Raw genomic sequence first — 20958 nt, 5'->3', positions numbered from 1 at the left:
CCATTTATTTCCATTCACACATTAATTAGTTTGAAAAATTCTAGGCCAAGCAGTTTATGATAAACAAGAGTTGTCAGTGGGCAGCGTGCTCGACTATTCTCAGTGCTTGATAGTATAATATAAGCTATGAGTAAAACTTTAACATTACAATAAGCATATTCTAAGTCGAGAAGGGCCATTATTCAGTAAAATTCTTGATAGAGTTGCCTCCTCCTTTTTAAAGACTGGGGTCATGATGGTAAACAAGTATGCAAAATATCAAAGCAATATCTCAATGGACTTTGAAAATACTTGGGGTGGTACGCAAACTTTAACATTTGTGTGACGCTCACGCTGACGCCGGGGCGGGTAGGATAGCTCCCCTATTCTTCGAATAGTTGAGCTAAAAACCTGTAGTGTTTTACAGTGAAGAGTCACATATCCCCTTGACAATTAGTCTGACACTGTATAACCTTAACAATGCAGTGCATCAAAATATATTTTGTCTGTTTTTCACGGACAAGGACCAATCTCTCTTCTATATCTACAACAGCACACAGAGCCAGTAAATATGTGAGAACTATCTCACTTCAAGATAAGATCATGTTTACAAAGAAAAGAAATCATTTTTATGTAAATTGATTAGAACTAAGTGACAGTATGAGTGGTATATATTTCAGAGATAGAACACAGTACATGTATATAATCAACAACTACTGACATAAGAAAAATAATAAAAGAGAATAAACTTACCATCTTCTGGCAGATCATCTGGTGGGGCTACAGCAGCAGTCTACAAGACAAGAAAATACAAATAATCACACAGTCAAATCAAACAAAATTATCAACAATATTGTGAAAGAAAAAAACCCATCCGCCTTCAGGATGCCAAATGGTTGCCTGTCTCACATTTTGGTGCTTAATCCTTGATGGAAGGTTTGAATCAATAATTCTAAAGCCCAACATTTTCTTTGTTGTTTAGTTCATACTAATTAATTTTTAACTGAATACATTTTAATGTGAGGTCATGACTGAACATGACTTGAACCTGTGACCTCTCAATTAAGAAGCTTTATCATTGGATTCCTCTTTCCTTGGTATAAAAATTGAAACTTTTAAATATTCTTCCATGAAAAAACCTGAAATGGATCCCAAGTGAAACAAAAGTGATGTCAACATTGTATGACAAATGACTCCTGTAAATGCTCGACAGAATACTACATCCAGCCTACAATAGGGCTTTAAGTCAAGAAAAAAAATCACTTGAAAGTCCTGAATATATACCCATATATGGACATAGTCCTGAAAATATATGCCTGTTCACTTCATGTTAATGTTGTATACCTATAAAATCTGTAAAAAGATCCTTTCTATTGAACGTAAAATGAAGGAGTTCACTGCTGAGTACACAAGAAACTGTGATAGACAAGCCTTATGAAGGGTTGGACATTTCAAGAACTCTTTAATACCAGGGCCATAAAAAAATCTATAACTGTTACTTTTTTTTATCTAGAATGAAGTTGTTTGAAAGCTGAAAGAAGTAAGGTAGTTTCTGGTATCTTTCACATTCATGAAAAGGACATTTTTGCAAATTCATAAATAATTTGTTAAGTTGAGAGGTCAAAACAGGTAACAGAGCAAAAAACTACATTTCCAAATCTCATTAATTTACCTTAAACAAGAGGGTCATGATGACCCTGGATCGCTCACCAGAGTAATATGAGCTACATGTTTCAAATGTCAAACTGATGATTTTTAGAATTTTTTTGGAAGATTTTTTGATGTACAATCAAGTAGCCCCTGGGGCGGGGCCAAATTTACCCCGGGGGTCAAGAATGGAACAAAGTTTGTAGAAGTCTACTAGGCAATGTAACATATCAAATATCTAAGATCTAGGCCTTCTGGTTTATTTTTAGCAAATTTATGAAGATTTCCCTATATACAATCAAGTAACCCCTGGAGCTGGATAAATTTGACCCTGGGGGGTCCAGATTTGAATTTTTTTTGTAGAAGTCTACTAGGCAATGCTACACGTCAAATATCTAAGATCTAGGCCTTCTGTTTTATTTTTAGAAAATTTTTGAAGATTTTCCTATGTAAAATCAAGTGACCCCATGGGGCGGGGTCAATTTGATCCCGGGGGTCATGATTTGAAAATTTTTTGTAGAAGTCTACTAGGCAATGCTACATGTCAAATATCTAAGATCTAGGCCTTTTGATTTATTTTTAGAAAAATTTTGAAGATTTTCCTATGTTAAATCAAGTGACCCCTGGGACGGGGTCAATTTTGACCCCGGGGGTCATGATTTGAACAGATTTTGTAGAGGTCCATTAGGCAATGCTACATGTCAAATATCTAAGCTGTAGGCCTTCTGGTTTATTTTTAGAAAAATTTGAAGATTTTTCTATGTACAATCAAGTAACCCCATTGGGTGGGGTCAATTTGATCCCGGAGGTCATGATTTGAACAAATTTTGTAGAAGTCTACTAGGCAATGCTACACGTTAAATATCTAAGATCTAGGCCTTCTGGTTTATTTTTAGAAATTTTTTGAAGATTTTCCTATGTAAAATCAAGTGACCTCTGGGGCGGGGTCAATTTTGACCCTGGGGGTCATGATTTGAACAAATTTTGTAGAGGTCCACTAGGCAATGCTACATGTGAAATATCTAAGCTCTAGGCCTTCTGTTTATTTTTAGAAAATTTTTGAAGATTTTCCTATGTAAAATCAAGTGACCCCTGGGGTGGGGTAAATTTTGACCCCGGGGTCATGATTTGAACAAATTTAGTAGAGGTCCTCTAGGCAATGCTACATGTCAAATATCTAAACTCTAGGGCTTCTGGTTTTTGAGAAGAAGATTTTTTAAGATTTTCCTATGTAAAATCAAGTGACCCCTAGGGTGGGGTCAATTTGAACAAACTTGGTAGAGGTCCACTAGGCAATGCTTCACACCAAATATCTAAGCTCTAGGGCTTCTGGTTTTTGAGAAGAAGATTTTTAAAGTTTTTCCTTTCTGTTGCCATGGCAACCAGAGTTCTGCATGGAATTCAATACTTTGAATAATTTTTAAGGAAGACCATCCAAGGAACATCCCTGTGAAGTTTCATCAAAATTGGCCTGTTGGTTTAGGAGATGTTGTTTAAAGGAAAGTGTGGACGGCCGGACGCTGGACAGTGAGCGATCACAAAAGCTCACCCTGAGCACTTTGTGCTCTGGTGAGCTAAAAAGGGAAGTATTGGTAAAACCAATGGATGCTCCCCAATATGATTACTGCAAATTAAAAGAGCACAAGCATAATTTGCACAAAAGCATAATTTGAGCCGTGCCATGAGAAAACCAACATAATGGGTTTGCAACCAGCATGGATCCAGACCAGCCTGCGCATCCACGCAGTCTGGTCAGAATCAATGCTGTTCGCTTTCAAAGCCTATTGCAATTAGAGAAACTGTTAGCGAACAGCATGAATCCTAACCAGACTGCGCAGATGCTTAGGCTGGTCTGGATCCATGCTGGTCGCAAAGCCACTGTGTTGGTTTTCCCATGGCGCGTCTCATTTTATTATCATGCTTCATCAACTGGGTACACTCGTTTTAGAAGTGAAGCTTCAGAAGTTATTTCATTGAATTCTATCAAATAGTTGTTGTGAAAAAGCATGCATAAGATATGCCCATCTCCTCTTAGGAGTGCAGCTTCTTATGAAAGTTTTGCCAAATATAAGCCAGGAGCTGCTGAGGAATGCTCGATGGTGCTATAGTATACCAATGTTGAATAATCAAAGGGAAATAACTTAATGAAAGTCATCAAACCAGACCATGAAGAGAATATGTGCATCTCCTCTTGAGAGCGAGGCTTTGTATGAATATTTGCTGAATTCAACCCAATTGCCACTGAGAAATACTCCTGACAAGGATGACGCTAAAGTTAACTTATGTTGAATAATCAAAGGGCAACAAGAGCTCGTCGAACACGAAATGCCCCCCTTGATGCATTCAGTAGCTGTACAAGAAACAGAAATTATATGCTCACTGTAAACAAAACAAAAGTTTTGCTGTTCTGGTTCAATGTGACCTTGACCTTTGACATACTGACCTCAAAATCATCTGCTGGTCATGATCAACCTCACGATTATGTTTCAAGATCCTAGGCCCAAGGGCTCTCAAGGTATCATCTGGAAAGGGTTTAACTGTTCCAGGTCAATGTGACCTTGACCTTTAGCCTACTGACCTCAAAACCTATTTGGCTTATCTACTGGTCATGACCAACCTCCCTATCAAGTTTCATGATCCTAAGCCCAAGTGTTCTCAAGTAATTGTCTGGAAACGGTTTAAAGACTTCAGGTCAATTCAAGCTTGACCTTTGACCTACTAACCTCAAATCAATAGGGGTCATCTGCTGGTCATGATGAACCTCTCTAGCATCTTTCATGACCCTTGGCCCAAGTGTTCTCAAGTTATCATCCAAAAACCGTTTAACTGTGTTTGGCCAATGTGACCTTGAATTTTGACCTAATGACCTCAAAATCAAAAGGGGTCATCTGCTAGGCGTGACCAATCTCCCTTTTAATTTTCCTGATCTTTGGCCCAAGCGTTCTAGAGTTATTGCCCGGAAACCATTTTACTGTTCCTGGTCACTGTGACCTTGACCTTTGACCTACTGATCTCAAAATCAATAAGGGTCATCTGCTTGTGATGACCAACCTCCCTATCAACTTTCACGATCCTAGGCCCAAGCAATCTTGAGTTATCACCCGGAAACCGTTTAACTGTTCTGGATCACTGTGACCTTGATCTTTGACATACTGACCTCAAAATCAATTGGGGTCATCTGCTGGTCATGACCAGCCTCCCTATCAACTTTCATGATCCTAGGCCAAAGCTTTCTTGAATTATCATCCGGAAACCGCTTAACTGTTCAGGGTCACTGTGACCTTGACCTTTGTCATACTGAACTCAAAATCAATAGGGGTCATCTGCTGGTCATGACCAACCTACCTATCAACTTTCATGATCCTATCCCCAAGCGTTCTTGAGTTATCATAGGGAAACCGTTTAACTGTTTAGGGTCACTGTGACCTTGACCTTTGACATACAGATCTCAAAATCAATAGGGTTCATCTGCTGGTGATGACCAACCTCCCTATCAACTTTCATGACCCTAGGCCCAAGCCTTCTTGAGTTATCATCCAGAAACGGATTGGTCTTCATACCCCCCCACGGACCGACAATCTGCAAAACAATATACCCCTCCTTCTTCGAAGGGGGGCATAATAAATCAGTGAACTAGAATGTGTCTGTAGGACACAGGGTGTGTCCCCACTGGTACATTTTTCACAAATAAGGGGCAATAGTTCAAATCTTTGCAGTCTTAATCGGGTATAGCCTCAACAAACATTTTATGCAAAGAATTCATTATTCTAGGCCATACACTTTTTAAGCTATGAGCATCACAAACAAAAAATACACCATTTTGGCTATTTCAAGGGCCATAACTCTGTAATAAGCTCTAAGATTCTCAGGAAGAATGCCAAGTGTTTCATGAATCTACATCAAATACTTTTTTAACTAGGCATATAATTAGTTGAAAATGTGCCTTTCTTTACTATTTCAGGGGCCATAACTTTAAAGATAGGTGGAGCCAGCCAAAAAAAAAAAAACCAATAAGGTGTGCAAGTCTATATCATAATAAAGACTCATGCAAGTTTTCAACCAATTATATTACATACTTTCTGAGACAGGTGCATCACAAGGTGAAAATGTGCATTTTTGACTATTTCAGGGGCCACAACTCTGAAAATAGTTGGCGGAGGTAGACAAAAAATAGGATGCTTAAAACTCCAGCAAGGTTTCATGTATCTGCATCAAATACTTTTTGAGCTTGGCACGTCAAAAGATGAAAATGTGCATTTCTGACTACTTCAGGGGCCATAACTCTGAAAACAGGGGCCGGACCCAAATGAAAAATAGGAGGTGCGCAAGTTCATATTATGATTAAGACTCATGCAAGGTTAAATGAAGCTATATCGAATATTTTTTTTGCTAGGCGTGTCACAAGGTGAAAATGTGCATTTTTGACTATTTCAGGGGTCATAACTCTAAAAATGGAGGGCGGAGCCAGACAGAAAATAGGAGGTGCGCAAGTTCATATCATGATAAAGACTCATGCACGGTTTCATCAATTTATATCAAATACTTTTCAAGCAGGGACTTCGGATGGAAGCACACAAAGACAAGACCAAATCTATATGCCCTCACCACACATTGGAGGGCACAAAAAACATCAGATAAGAACATGAAGATAATTTGCTTATTTCCTCATGTGAGTGAAGCTTCCAATGGAGTCTGACTGTATTTCAGCAAGTTGTTGTGGACAAATACTATGAACAAGAGCTGTCAGTTGACAGCGCGCTCAACTATTCTCAGTGCTTGATAGTATAATATAAGCTATGAGTAAAACTTTAACATTACAATAAGTATAAAGGCCATAATTCAGTCAAAATGCTTGATAGAGTTGCCTCCTCTTTTTTACAGACTGGGGTCATCATGGCAAACAAGTATGCAAAATATGAAAGCAATATCTCAATGGACTTTGAAAATATTTAACTTAAACATTTGTGTGATGCTAATGCTAACGCTCAGGCCAAAGCTGGGACGAGTAGGATAGCTCCCCTATTCTTTGAAAAGTCAAGCTAAAAAACAAGAAATGTCACAGCAGACAATAGCAGTGTTCGAAATTCACGGTAGTCCGACAGCCCGTGGCTACCAAATTTCAGCTCGGGCTACCGATTTTCCACAGGTACAAGCCCGACTGGGCTACCGAATTTTTCTCATTTGTTTAAAAAAAAACATGCTAATTAAACGAGTACTGCATCGTGATTTTCCAGACTGAGAAACGCTTATGGAATTATTGGTTTTTGCACTCTTGCGGTTGACAATCAAACACAGTGTCAAAGACGTAACCGCAGCGCTAATTGGCTGAATACAATCATCTCTAGCGTAACGGATAATTTGATCAGCTTTCACACTTCTCGCGAAAATCTCACAAGTACCTGCAGTAGGTGGAGCTTAAATTATGCTATCAGCGTGTGTGTAATGTGTATTCAGCACTCGGTATTACATCTTTAAAATTGTCAACAGTCCGAGTTGCAGTAATTGGCGAGTGTGGGTCCTAAAAAATCGGGCATAACAGTTTAGATTTTGTTTTGGCAAGGAGTGTCATGTCCGATGCTTTTGGACTCTGACGATGCTGATCTGGACTGGAGTATTTCGAGTTAAAATTTTTCAAAAACATGGCAAACATGTACTGGCTGTATGTCTTTTTTATTACTTCAAACATGCATATAGAGATGTCTGTAAAACAAAATGTTATATGGTGCAAAAATTATGTATGTTAAGGTGTTAAAGTTCGGGCTAGTGAAATTGGTGCCGGGCTTGGAAATTTTTTAATCTGGTAGCCCGAACGGGCTATTGGATTCAAATCTGAATTTCGTACACTGCAATAGGCTTTACTTTCTCCATGCTGGTAGTGAAATAGGGCACATCTGAGAAAGCTGGAGCTGTCAATGGAATGCTCAATGACTCAAATCACAATGATAATATAGGAAACAGCTTACTTTTGATTTAGCAATAATAGTATGGGGCATAATTCATAGAAGATATCTGCAAGAGTAATACACAACGTGTCATATCATGAGCCTAACAATATGAAACAACTATTGAAGTTTGAATGAAAACCATTGAGAGGACACAGGACAGATACTGATGGACACTGATGCCATGTGAAGTAGGATAAATCTCCTTATACTGGGTTCAGTCAAGCTCAAAATTGTAATAGTCAACAGACATGACCAGCAAATTCAGTGAATTGGTATCCCCTGTCGAACTGGATAAAGGTTATACCCTTGAAGAAGCATTCTTTGCCTTCAAAAAGCACTAACCTAACATGATGAAACTGAACCTGTGTGTTACTTAGTGGAGAATGTGTACACCTTGTAGAACACAACTAGCAGAAAATTCCTCTTACCTGTTCTATAATAGCTTTGGTTTGTTCTGGTTCTATTTTGTAAGGACTGCTAGCTACTGACACATTTAAACTGAAATATAAACATATTTAGATTTATCAGTCCCCAACCAGTGCAATACAAGTTTCAGGGACAATAAGAGCTCGTGAATAAGTCTGTCATTCCATCCACATTCTCACAGCCATTCAATATCTCTGCTATCCATCAAAGGATCTTTATATTACATAGTACAAATGTTCAGGAATTGGTCATATTCAGTTATTCAAACAGAGTTACATTTTTCTTATAAGAGATTTGAATGTCAAAAAGAGTTAATGATCTTCTATATAAGATACCACATATACTTAACATTTACAAATATTTTTACAATAACTGTAGAAATTAGACTGCTTATAGACTGGACGACTGACTGCTGTCAATCTAACCAGTAGATATCTGACAACATGTTTGAATCATGCCATTTAGATATAACAAACTGTTTGTTATATCACCTTAAAGATAAACATGATCGGTTTACTATACAAATATAAGCAACCTCAATTACAGTCAAGACTGTTTTAAGAGACCGACTTTGGGAAGCAGCAAACAAGAGGGTCATGATGACCCTGGATCGCTCACCGAGTAATATGAGCCATATTTTTCAAATGGCAAACTGATGCTAAAATATTAAGAAGATAGGTCAGTAGGTCATATTCATGGTAACTGAAAGTCAGTTTTAAGATCGGTGTGCAAAACTGTACATGTCATCCAAATTTCAAGTCTGTATCTTAAAAAACAAGAAAGTAGGTCAGTAGGTCAAGGTCACAGTCAAGTGATCCCTAATTGCTTGGGGTCATCAGGTAATTATAATTAAACAGTCTTTGGAATATGATCTGATAATTTTTCCTATATAACTCATAATTATAACAAGTGACCCCCAGGGCAGGGCCTCTTTTCACCCCAGGGGCGTAATTTGAACAAATCTGTTAGAGATCCACCAGGTAATGCTACATACCAAATATCAAAGGCCTAGGCCTTGAACTTTCAGACAAGAAGATCTTGATTTTTTTCCCCTATATACCGGTAAGTCTATGTTAAACTTGGTACCCACAGTGCAGGGCCTCTTTTCACCCTAGGAATATAATTTGAACAAATTTGGTAGAGAAACAACATACTTAATATCAAAAGCCTAGGCCTTGCAGTTTCAGGCAAAAAGATTTTTAAAGTTTTTTTCCTATATAAGTCTATGTAAAACTTGAGACCCCCCGGGGCAGGGCCTCTTTTCACCCTAGAGGCATAATTTGAACAATTTTAGTACAGGTCCACAAGGCAATGCTACACACAAAATATCAAAGGCCTAGATGTATTTGTTTTAGACAAGAAGATTTTTAAAGTTTTTTACTATATAAGTCTATGTAAAACTTGGGACCCCAGGGGTGGGGCCTCTTTTCACCCAAGGGGCACAATTTGAACAATCTTGATAGAGGACCATAAGATGATGTCACATGCCAAATATCAAGGCTCTAAGCCATGCGGTTTTGGACAAGAAGATTTTTAAAGTTTTTCCTTTTGGTTGCCATGGCAACCAGAGTTCTGCATGGAATTAAATTCTTTGAACAATTTTGAAAGGGGACCACCCAAGGATCATTCCTGTGAAGTTTGGTGTAATTCTGTCCAGTGGTTTTCAAGAAGATTTTTTTAGAAAATGTTGACGGACGGACGACACACAAACAAACAATAACTCTTGTCATGTAAATCTTGTGAGGGAGCGCTTCAAAGTCACTAACAAGAGCACCGCATTTCGGGTGCTGACGCTCATCTGATTTTTTTTGTGTAATAGAAATATTGTCGTACCCATGATTTTCTAAGTCTAAAAAGGGCCATCATTCTTGCAAAAAGCAGGATAGAGTTATGTTTCTTGATGTACAGGGTCTGCTTATGATGGTGAACAAGTGTTGCAAGTTTTAAAGCAATAGCTTTGATAGTTTATGAGAAAAGTTGACTTAAACATAATACTCAACCAAGAAAATGATTTTCTAAGTCCAAAAGGGGCAATAATTATTGCAAAAAGCAGGATGGAGTTATGTTGCTTGCTGTACAGGGTCAGCTTATGATGGAGAACAAGTGTTGCAAGTTTCAAAGCAATAGCTTTGATAGTTTAAGAGAAAAAGTTGACCTAAACATAAATCTTAACCAAGAAATCTGATATTTTCTAAGTCCAAAAGGGGCAATAATTATTGCAAAAAGCAGGATGGAGTTATGATGCTTGCTGTACATGGTCAGCTTATGATGGTGAACAAGTGTTGCAAGTTTCAAAGCAATAGCTTTGATAGTTTAAGAGAAAAAGTTGACCTAAACATAAAACAACCAAGAAATCTGATATTTTCTAAGTCCAAAAGTGGCCATAAGTCTTGCAAAAAGCAGGATGGAGTTATGTTTCTTGCTGTATAGGGTCAACTTATGATGGTGAACAAGTGTTGCAAGTTTTAAAGCAAAAGCTTTGATAGTTTAGGATAAAAGCTGACCTAAACATAAAACTTAACCAAGAAAACTGATTTTCTAAGTCCAAAAGGGGCAATAATTCTTGCAAAAAGCAAGATGGAGTTATGTTTCTTGACGTACAGGGTTTGCTTATGATGGTGAACAAGTATTCCAAGTTTCAAAGCAATAGCTTTGATAGTTTAGGAGAAAAGTTGACCTAAACATAAAACTTAACCAAGAAATCTGATATTTTCTAAGTACAAAAGAGGCCATAAATCTTGCAAAAAGCAAGATGGAGTTATGTTTCTTGCTATACAGGGTCAGCTTATGATGGTGAACAAGTATTCCAAGTTTTAAAGCAATAGCTTTGATAGTTTAGAAGAAAAGCTGACCGAAACATAAAACTTAACCGGGCAATGCCGACAATCGCTCACGTGATGACAATAACTCATCATTTTTTTCAAAAAATCAGATGAGCTAAAAACGGTCTAATAATCGATTCTTGGGCCTAATTTCACAGTTACTTGTCGCACAAGGCAGGGGGTTGCTTCATTCAGACTACTTTAATAGTAAATTGCATCCGAAGCATAAAAAAGGGTCGCATATGACAAGGAGTCACTAAATTCAGGGAGTTGTTAAGACAGTCTCAACTGTATAAAGAACACATTTCTCCTAGCTTGACAAGTTCACAATAACAGTTCCTCTAGCCAGACTGCTCTATGTCTGTATTAGCAGAGACTGAATTTGGCACACTAAAACGCCATATGACCTGTTTGTATTTCTACAACAAAAATCTCCAAACATACCACTTCATACTTCCTCTCTTGGCTTCACCATCACCTACAAGTTTCTGCCACTGTACATGTGTCTCCTCAATCACTTTCAACGCAAACTCCTGAAAACAGACGTCACTCCACTTTACATTTTCTGTAAGAACTGACCTATAAACACGCTAAGACAATGAAAATTCAAAAGAGCTACATTGTCCCTGACAGCACACTGAAGATAGAAAGTTCAATAAATCAACCCTTTTTGTAGTCAACCATGAGAAGTTTCAGAGAAGAAGACTGAGTTAAGTTATTTATAGATTCATATCAGGGACAACTAACCAGATTCATATAGTGATAACTAACCAGATTCATATGGGGACAACTTACCAGATTCATATAGGGACAAATAACCAGATTTATATAGGGATAACTAACCAGATTCATTTAGGGAAAACTGACCAAGGAGCTGGCAGTCAAAATTCTTTTATTTTAAACAAATCTGGATGGCTTTATAACTTTAGTAAAAAGATAGGCATATGCCAAATGATGAGTGGTCACAATGTGCTCAGATGAACTAAACCTTTTATGAACAGTTCACAATTCTAGCTTATTTCTGCTTCTCTTGATACTGACCAACTAGTATAAAATTGTTTAGATGGCAATACACAGAATCTATTGCATGGATTATTATATGTTTAGTACAAATATTTCATTGACCTTTTTCAAACTTTTAAAATCTATCAAGGGGAAACATCTAATCTGTACATATACCAACTAAGTTTGACAAAAGTTCTGAAATATTAATTTTAAAGCTTACTATCATTTCCAGCTTGATGGTCAGTAAGTATATATATATGTCAAATTTGGTGAAAATTTATCCAAAATTGTTCAAGTAAAGTTACGGTAAAAACTCTAATATATGACGCAGTTTTTTTACGATTTTTTTCATTTTCTCAAAGGGATGCGTCATATATACCAAGGTAGAGCTTCAAACATTTTTTCCCAGCTTGAAAACCCGAAAATATCAGCGAAAATCGGACAATTTTGTCAACTGTCATGTATTTACATTTTGAGCCGTGCTTTTTTAACCTACTCTTGAAGAGCGTTTTATTGGGTGGGTCTAAAAGCACGTACGGAACGGAACCTCTGATGATATATGGTAAAGTTGATTTTATTTGTGAGTTTAAATTTTTTGTATTTGTAAATTTAATTAATAAGTATCGTACATATCCAGAGCACTGGATAATGTGTCAGTTTAATAATTAGGCAAAATACAAAATTTCACGGTTCCGGGTTGTAGGTGTTTGATCATTAAAATCATTATCTTTCAAGGATGCTCAAATAAGTTGCAATTAAACAGATTGTTTGTTATTTCTTTATTTCCCATAAATTATTACTGATCAATACATCGGCTTATACATTGTTAAACAAACACGCTAATTAGCCGCGATTTTCTCGTTTGATGTGCCCATAATTATGAGATGTTTGTTCGCACGTCAGTTAAAGTGTACTAAGGTGTTGACAGCTTGAGAAAGTTCTCAAATACTTTAGAAAGAATTTGTCTGTCAGATACTGTCACTGTTGTCTGTAACCGATTATGCAGCAATTGCGATTTTCACGAGAAATCGTTTTTACGCATGCCGCTAATGGCCGATTTCGACTTTCTGACTGATTTGTCTGTCAGATATTGTCACTGTTGTCTGTAACCGAGTATGCAGCAATTGCGATTTTCACGAGAAATCGTTTTTACGCATGCCGCTAATGGCCGATTTCGACTTTGTAAACAATGTTTTCTGACTGATTTTTCTGTGCGTAATATGTTCCAATGTAAGCATTTTTCCTAAGATTTTGATACAAGATCGGGGTGCGTAATATACATGCTAGCGTAATATATCCGAGTTTTTACGGTAATAAATCATGTTGAATACTTACTCTATTTTTTGCTTCTCCACTGAAAGCAAACTTGTTGGGCGGTTTACCATCTGGAATCTTGTAAATTATGAACCATTCTCGTGTTGCCTATAGAAATATAACAATAGGAATAGAACATAGTTCTTGAATATCATTTTTTGGAACATGCTTAACAATTCAAACCAATCTTCTCCTCAATTTATACATCCAAAAGTATGAACAATTGTGTCAGAGGTGTCAAATGCTATATAAAAATGTGATCATGATAATCAAATAAAGAATTGTTCTTGTCACGAAAACAAAACTGACCAAATTTCATGAAGATCTAGTAATAAAATGTGACCTCAAGTATTAAAAAGGCTGTTCTATGATTTTACCCAATGATCTGATTCTATACCCAGGTGACCCACTTTCAAATATAATACAAAAATTCCAACCAAGTTTAATGCCGATCCTTTCAAAAAGTGATATCTTAGTGTTAATAAAATGATTCTACCATTTGACCAAACTTGCTTTTTTTTCTACCAAAGATTAGTCCCTTTCCATCTAAATCCCTTTATGAATGGTATAATAAGTCCAACAGACAGTGAGATCCTTTCAGGTGAAAGGTACAAAAATATAATGATCTTCACTTTCCTACATTATTCTGTTTATACAATAACATAACCTTATAAACCAATTTTATCAGTAATTTCAAAATGCAAAATTAGCTTATAATTTTATATGTTGAAAGTTGATACCATGAAAATCAAAGTAAGTGCATCTCACAGAGTATGCAATGTTCCTTCACGAGTCATTCTCACTGTAGAAATTATAAATTTTATACATGACAATTTTAAGACTTACCTTGATAAAACCTGGCATAACTCTTTCTATATCCTCAACATCTGTTATAATAAAATATATCTATTAAATATGTAAACAAGTCAGACTTTGTACTGTGCAATATTATTTATAGTGCCATATATGATAATCAAGATTATTGTTTTAGATGGCTACATAACCTTACATCAGACAGAGAGTGCAAATACTTTACAACTCTCTTCTAGGGACACTAAATGAGCCGCGCCATGAGAAAACCAACATAGTGGGTTTGCGACCAGCATGGATCCAGACCAGCCTGCGCATCCGGGCAGTCTGGTCAGGCTCCATACTGTTCGCTAACAGTTTCTCCAATTCCAATAGGCTTTAAAAGCGAACAGCATGGAGCCTGACCAGACTGCGCGGATGCGCAGGCTGGTCTGGATCCATGCTGGTCGCAAAGCCACTATGTTGGTTTTCTCATGGCGCGGCTCAAATAAATGCTATGAAATCCAGACTTATTTCTGCATCTTAAAGCAAATGAACTAGTGCACTATGTTGGTCTAGAAGTGAAGGTGTTGGCCACTCAACCCAGAGGTTGTGGGTTAGAATCCCACTCGGGTCAAGGCCATGCTGACTGTTCTTTAAGAAGCAAACTTCAGGGGGATAAATAATTTCATCGCAACTGTGTTTATTAGTCTTAACTAACTAAATATGTAATGCATCAAATATCAAAATATAAAGTAAACTAATAGAAGATGTAAACAAGAGCTGTCTGATGACAGCGCGCTCGACTATTCGAAGAATTGATTGAAGAATGGTGTCAAAATATTTCCACGGATATTCAGACAAAGAAATAAATAGATTAGACAAACAATGTTCCTGTATTACTTTGATTTCGATAAGTCTTGCACTAAATGGCAATATATGAGCCAATTTCAAAGTCCAAAAAGGGCCATAATTCAGTCAAAATAGTTATGTACTCTTGCCTACAGATGGAAATCATAATGATAAACAAGTGTTCAAAGTTTAAAAGCCATATGTCAAATAGTTTTGACAAAACATGGACTTGTATGGAAACAGAACCAATTTCAAAGTCCAAAATGAGCCATAATTCAGCCAAAATAGATGACAGAGTTATGTTCTCTTTCCTACAGATAGAGACTATTATACTAAACAAGTGATAAAAGTTTCAAAGCCATATGTCAAACACTTTACAAAAAATATGAACTGGTACGAAAAACTTAACCAAGATTTCTCAGTCAAAAAGGGCCATAATTCAGCCAAAATCCTTGATGGAGTTATGTACTCTTGCCTATAACTGGACATGGTGATGGTAAACAGGTGTTGAAAGTTTCAAAGCTTTATCTCAAAAGACTTTGTCAAAATATGAACTGGTACGAAATATTAACCCAGATTTCTAAGTCAAAAGGGGCCATAATTCAGCCAAAATCCTCGATGGAGTTATGTGCTCTTGCCTATAACTGGCCATGATGATGGTAAACAAGTGTTGAAAGTTTCAAAGCTTTATCTCAAAAGACTTTGTCAAGATGTGGACTGGTACGAAATATTAACCCAGATTTCTCAGTCAAAAAGGGCCATAATTCAGCCAAAATCCTTGATGGAGTTATGTGCTCTTGCCTATAACTGGACATGGTGATGGTAAACAAGTGCTGAAAGTTTCAAAGCTTTATCTCAAAAGACTTTGTCAAAATATGAACTGGTACGAAAAACTTAACCATGATTTCTAAGTCAAAAGGGGCCATAATTCAGCCAAAATCCTCGATGGAGTTATGTGCTCTTGCCTATAACTGGCAATGATGATGGTAAACAAGTGTTGAAAGTTTCAAAGCTTTATCTCAAAAGACTTTGTCAAAATGTGGACTGGTACGAAAAACTTAACCCAAGGTGTGACGCCGACGCCAACACCGACGTTGACGCCGTGGTGAGTAGGATAGCTCTACTTATTCTTCGAATAGTCGAGCTAAAAATCAATAGTGAAGTATGAAGTAAACTTAATGAACATATAATGCGTAAATTACTGAAGTATAATGTGAACTAGAAAATGCTTTTGTAAAAAAGCGCATGTCTCCCCCAATGCAAAGTCCTATAGGCAAGAAGTCAATAGGGGTCAGGAGCAAAAGTCAAAGAGACACTGATGGTTGGCTGCAATAGGGATCATCTACTTGGCATGTCCAATCATCCCGCTAAATTTCAACACTCTTGGCCTAGTGGTTCTCAAGTCACTGTCCAGGCTTCTGTGACCTTGACCTTTGATGAAGTGACCTCAAAATAAATACCGTATTTACCCTAAGTCTTGGGACAGCATAAAATAATTATTTTTTTCACTGTCCCAAGACTTATTTCCCGAAAAATAATTATTTTGAAAAGTGTCCCAAAAATATGGACACAATTTTCGGTCATCGGGTAACATCCCCCACCCACCCGTGTTGAAAGCGAAAAAATAAACGGTAATTATCGGTAATTATTCTGTTGATAAACAAAGTAATTGGCCTTGTTTTCATCATCAATTAACACCCCCTCAAAGAGTGAAAAGTGTGTCGGTATCATGACATTAGAAGTGGAGATCAAAGCGGTATAGTTTCCCCGAGATTTTCATGGCATTACGTCATGTTTTCGCGCCAAGTTGTACATCACTGTTTGATCGTACCGCCTCGGTTCTTTAAAGAGCTGAGAAGTAGATCTAGTGTTGTGAAAATCAATGTAAAAAACTTCTTTTCAATTTGTTAAAGTGAATGTGCAATATCCCGTATAAACTGACAGGTAAACGTGTCAAACTATAATAGCTGATATCTTACCTCTGTGACCTATTTGCCCTCAAGGAAATTTCAAAACGGTTTGAGAAGAATATCTTATTATAAAGTGTCGTGTCATAAAATACATGTACATGCACAAAGATTTATTCAAAACTTATTAAAAAAAACGCAACAATATCATTGTTTTTGTTTTTTTAAACCGCGTCCCGATTTTCTATTTACGTTCACGAGGTCACGTAACAGAAATCTGTTTGCCAAAAATCGTTTTACTTTATATTTTTAAATTGCTGCCGCTTTTTCATTATTTAAGATTTTTCTATTCTGTTTTTTGCACTTTCTGGTCAAAAGTCTAAATTTTATGCCTATAGTTTGCATCATTTATTTACTTTTAGAAAGAAATAAGTACTTAGGATCGCGCTGTTTGAAATTTTGCAAGTAATTTTATGAAAATTCGACCGTTTTTATAGAATTTTGCCTACATTTCTGTCGATACCTTTTTAAAATCGTTATAGAATTCAAATTATATTACTTCTCAATCTACGTTGGAAATCTGAAGCGATAAAATCAAAAAATGAATGTGTGACGCGCGTTTTTTGTATACGTGTCAATAAACAAAAGTAACGGCGTTACGATAGGTCGCACGTGCTCGTGGAATGGAAAATTACCGGCATGGCGTTTTGATAGCTGTACGATTCGCGGGTAAATTCCAGTCAGTGGTAAATAAAAATAACTAACTAACGGAAAACGGACTTCCTGGCTGCAGTAAAAAAAAATATACAACACTTAACTGGTATGGTAAACAAACACTTTACTGTAAAAAGAATATCAAGTAAAAACACGACACAAAAATGTTAAAAAAATAATCTTTGGTTCTTATAATTATTTGACATTTTGATCGATACAAAACCATACAATGTATAATAACGGTATTTGACTTACATCTTGAATCACTAACAACCATAGTCCCAACACTTAGGGACGGAAAATATGCTGAGAAAATACATGTCCGAAAAATTAGGGACAAGAAAAATAATTATTTTTCCAGATTTTAAGGGTGTCCCAAGATTTAGGGTGTCCCAAGACTTAGGGTAAATACGGTAGGGGTCATCTACTTTGCATGTACAATCATCCTATGAAGTTTCAACATTCTGGGTCAAGTGGTTCTCTAGTTATTGATCGGAAATGGTTTTCCATGTTCAGGCCCCTGTGACCTTGACCTCTGACAGAGTGACCCCAAAATCAATAGGGGTCATCTACTTTTCATGACCAATCATCCTATGAAGTTTCAACATTCTGGATCAAGTGGTTCTCAAGTTACTGACCAGAAATGGTTTTCAATGTTCAGGCACCTGTGACCTTGACCTTTAATGGAGTGACCCCAAAATCGATAGGGGTCATGTACTTTGCATGTACAATCATCCTATGAAGTTTCAACATTCTGGGTCAAGTGGTTCTCTAGTTATTGATCGGAAATGGTTTTCAATGTTCGGGCCCCTGTGACCTTGACCTTTGACGGAGTGACCCCAAAAACAATAGAGGTCGTCTACTCCAGCAGCCCTACAACCCTATGAAGTTTGAAGGTTCTAGGTCAAATGGTTCTCCAGTTATTGCTCGGAAATGAAGTGTGACGTACGGACGGACAGGGCAAAAACAATATGTCTCCTGGGGGAGACATAACTATCTGAACATGTACTATATCAATTACTGATGTATAAAGTAAACTTACTGAACATGTAAGATATCAATTATGCAAGATATCAATTACTGTGAAATCATTAATATTTGTGGGGGCATAATTTTCATTGATTTCGTGGTTGAGTCAATCCATGAAATTTAATCCCAACGAATAAGTAAAATTCCAATCAATTTTATGTTCAAAAGTTGAATTCCACAAATTCATATCCACACGAAATTGACATTTTCACCAAAATTATGAAATTTTATGCCAACAAAATGAAATGATTTAACCATATTGCAGAATAAAATTGTGTGTTACCATTTAATTGTGGTGCTAGAGGATCATTTACATCAATACATAGAATCTTCCAATCTGTTTCTCCTGAAACATATATGAAATATAGTTTAACTTCGGTAATTGTAAATTACTAATAACTAATAGTTTTGATACACCATTTACATTTGAAGTTTGTTTAGTTTGGCAAAACCGTATCATCTTTTGAGGAAAATTTATCATAGTGTTCAAAATACCTCAGTAGTATAAGAAAGGATGGTGCGAGCGCAGTTTAATCTAATTTAACATTTAACCCTTGACCTAAACCGACCAATGCTGACCAATTTCAACAAATTTAAAACAAATTTTAACAAATTATTGTTAAAACCTATAGTAAAATATGATTAAACACTTCTGTCAAATTTTTGCCAAAATCCTGCCAAGTGGCAGCAATGTGGCAGTCGCTGCCAACTTGACAAACTTTTGGCAGAACGTTGGCAAACACAAATTCAACCAATCAAAAGTCTGCCATTTTTCTGCCAAGTGGCAGCAATGTGACAATGTCTGCCAACTTGGCAAACTTTTGGCAGATTATTTTTATTGATAAAATGTAACTTATTTGATCTTATTTTCAATTAGTAAGTATATTATCAGGGTACACATAGTAATTAAAACTTTAATTAAGCTTTTAATTAACCCTTTAATCCAAAAGTCTGCTTCTACCAGAGGATATAGGTTCATCCGATATGTAGAATCTAATGTAACTATTTTTTAAAAGCATAAATGTTAATTCTGTAGATGTTGAATCGTCATACGGGTGAATATCAAACATTGTTCCTTGTTTTAGATAAATTTTAATTTTTTTCTTATACATAGATATTAACTCATCAGTGTCAAAGTCCTCAGCTGCCTCAGCTGTTATATTTACATTATCAAATATATCAAATAAAACATCATCCTGAGGCCTATCATTCCGCCACCTAAATATAAAATGTGATATTGGGCTTTTAGTCGGTTTATACGGTTCACCCGGAGAGCTCGCACCCTTTAATAAAATCTTAATATCTATTATATAAGTTCCGGTTTTTCCAACTATAAACACACCACTCAAAAGCATATCTAGTACATCTATTTTATATTGTTGGTTTATGCTTATAAAATCTTTATAATCTAAGATAATTCCAGGTCTTATTTCAAATATATTTAAATAGTTCAGATCGGCCATATTTTTATATGTTGAATGTATCCAGGCACCACGACGGTCAAAATACTTTTTCATTTGTATGTAATCAAAAGTATGATTATAATAGTATTCAAAGAGAAACGCTTCATGTCTTACTTCCTCTACCCTTTTTTCTATTTTCCTGTCTTTCTTTTTAAGTTTAAGAATTATTTCAGCTAAATCATCAACTCGTTTTGTTGTGGCAACTTCAGAAGCAGATAAACTATCAACAACGCCTTTTGTTCTAGCTAATTGTGTTTCTTGTTTTAAGAAAACATTTTTTACTTTTGTAATTTCTTGAGTATTAGTGGTAATTTCTCCGACATTAGCGGTTATTGCTTTAGTATTGGCAGTAATTACTTGGGTATTAGCAGTGATTGATTCTCCTTGTTTAGCTGATATTTCAACTACAGAGTCCAAATCATTTGTTATTTTTTTAATTTGATCATTAATTATCTTAATTGCTTTTTTCTTGTTTAACTGATTTTTCACTACAGAGTCCAGATCATTTATTATTTTTTTAATTTTATCATTAAATTCATAATATCTTCTTGTAATTTTTTTGTAATATTACTTAATTCTGCATATTTTTAAATTGTGACGGTTGTCAACAATACTAATCCAATTTCGAATTGTTTTTAAAGGCATCTATTTTTAAAATTTAAATTTTTCTTTTTTAAGGTTATCTAATGCTGTATCATGATCATCACCTCTTTGTGAAGCGGCCTTTTCCAATTCACTTTATATTCTGCAAATTTATTTGAAAATGTATCGAGTAAATCTTGATTCCCTTTTGTCATTTCAGTATTTAGTTTTTTTATTTCTGTTTGATTTCTAACTGATACATATTTTGTAACTTTTTCTCAGCTTCAATAATCTTGTCTTTTAGTTTTTCATGTTTAATCATACATCTTTTAATTCTTAAATTTTGGGTGAATAAAATTTTAAATTAACTCGAATACTTCTTTTATTTTGTCACTGTCAAATCAGATTTCTCTTCAAGTTCTTTAATAGAATCATCATAGCTTTCATTTCTTCTTCAATTTTACCTTGTAATTGATTAATTAAT

General features: G+C 36.0%; 1 protein-coding gene across 1 annotated transcript in view; it reads right to left on the bottom strand.

Moving 5' to 3' along the window:
- LOC123563750 (uncharacterized) overlaps positions 1-20958 on the bottom strand; it is a 50328-nt gene that overhangs the window by 2459 nt on the left and 26911 nt on the right. The window contains exons 6-11 of the mRNA XM_045356742.2: positions 18713-18775; positions 13985-14025; positions 13160-13246; positions 11264-11352; positions 8000-8069; positions 733-772 (exon numbers count right to left, since the gene is read on the bottom strand). Coding sequence (XP_045212677.2) covers positions 733-772; positions 8000-8069; positions 11264-11352; positions 13160-13246; positions 13985-14025; positions 18713-18775 — 390 coding nt within the window. The remainder of the gene's footprint in view (positions 1-732; positions 773-7999; positions 8070-11263; positions 11353-13159; positions 13247-13984; positions 14026-18712; positions 18776-20958) is intronic.

Source organism: Mercenaria mercenaria, chromosome 2 (assembly GCF_021730395.1).
Source record: "Mercenaria mercenaria strain notata chromosome 2, MADL_Memer_1, whole genome shotgun sequence".
Classification (NCBI taxonomy): domain Eukaryota; kingdom Metazoa; phylum Mollusca; class Bivalvia; order Venerida; family Veneridae; genus Mercenaria; species Mercenaria mercenaria.
The sequence above is the reverse complement of the archived record's forward strand: the minus strand, read 5'-3'. Positions and strand labels throughout refer to the sequence as shown.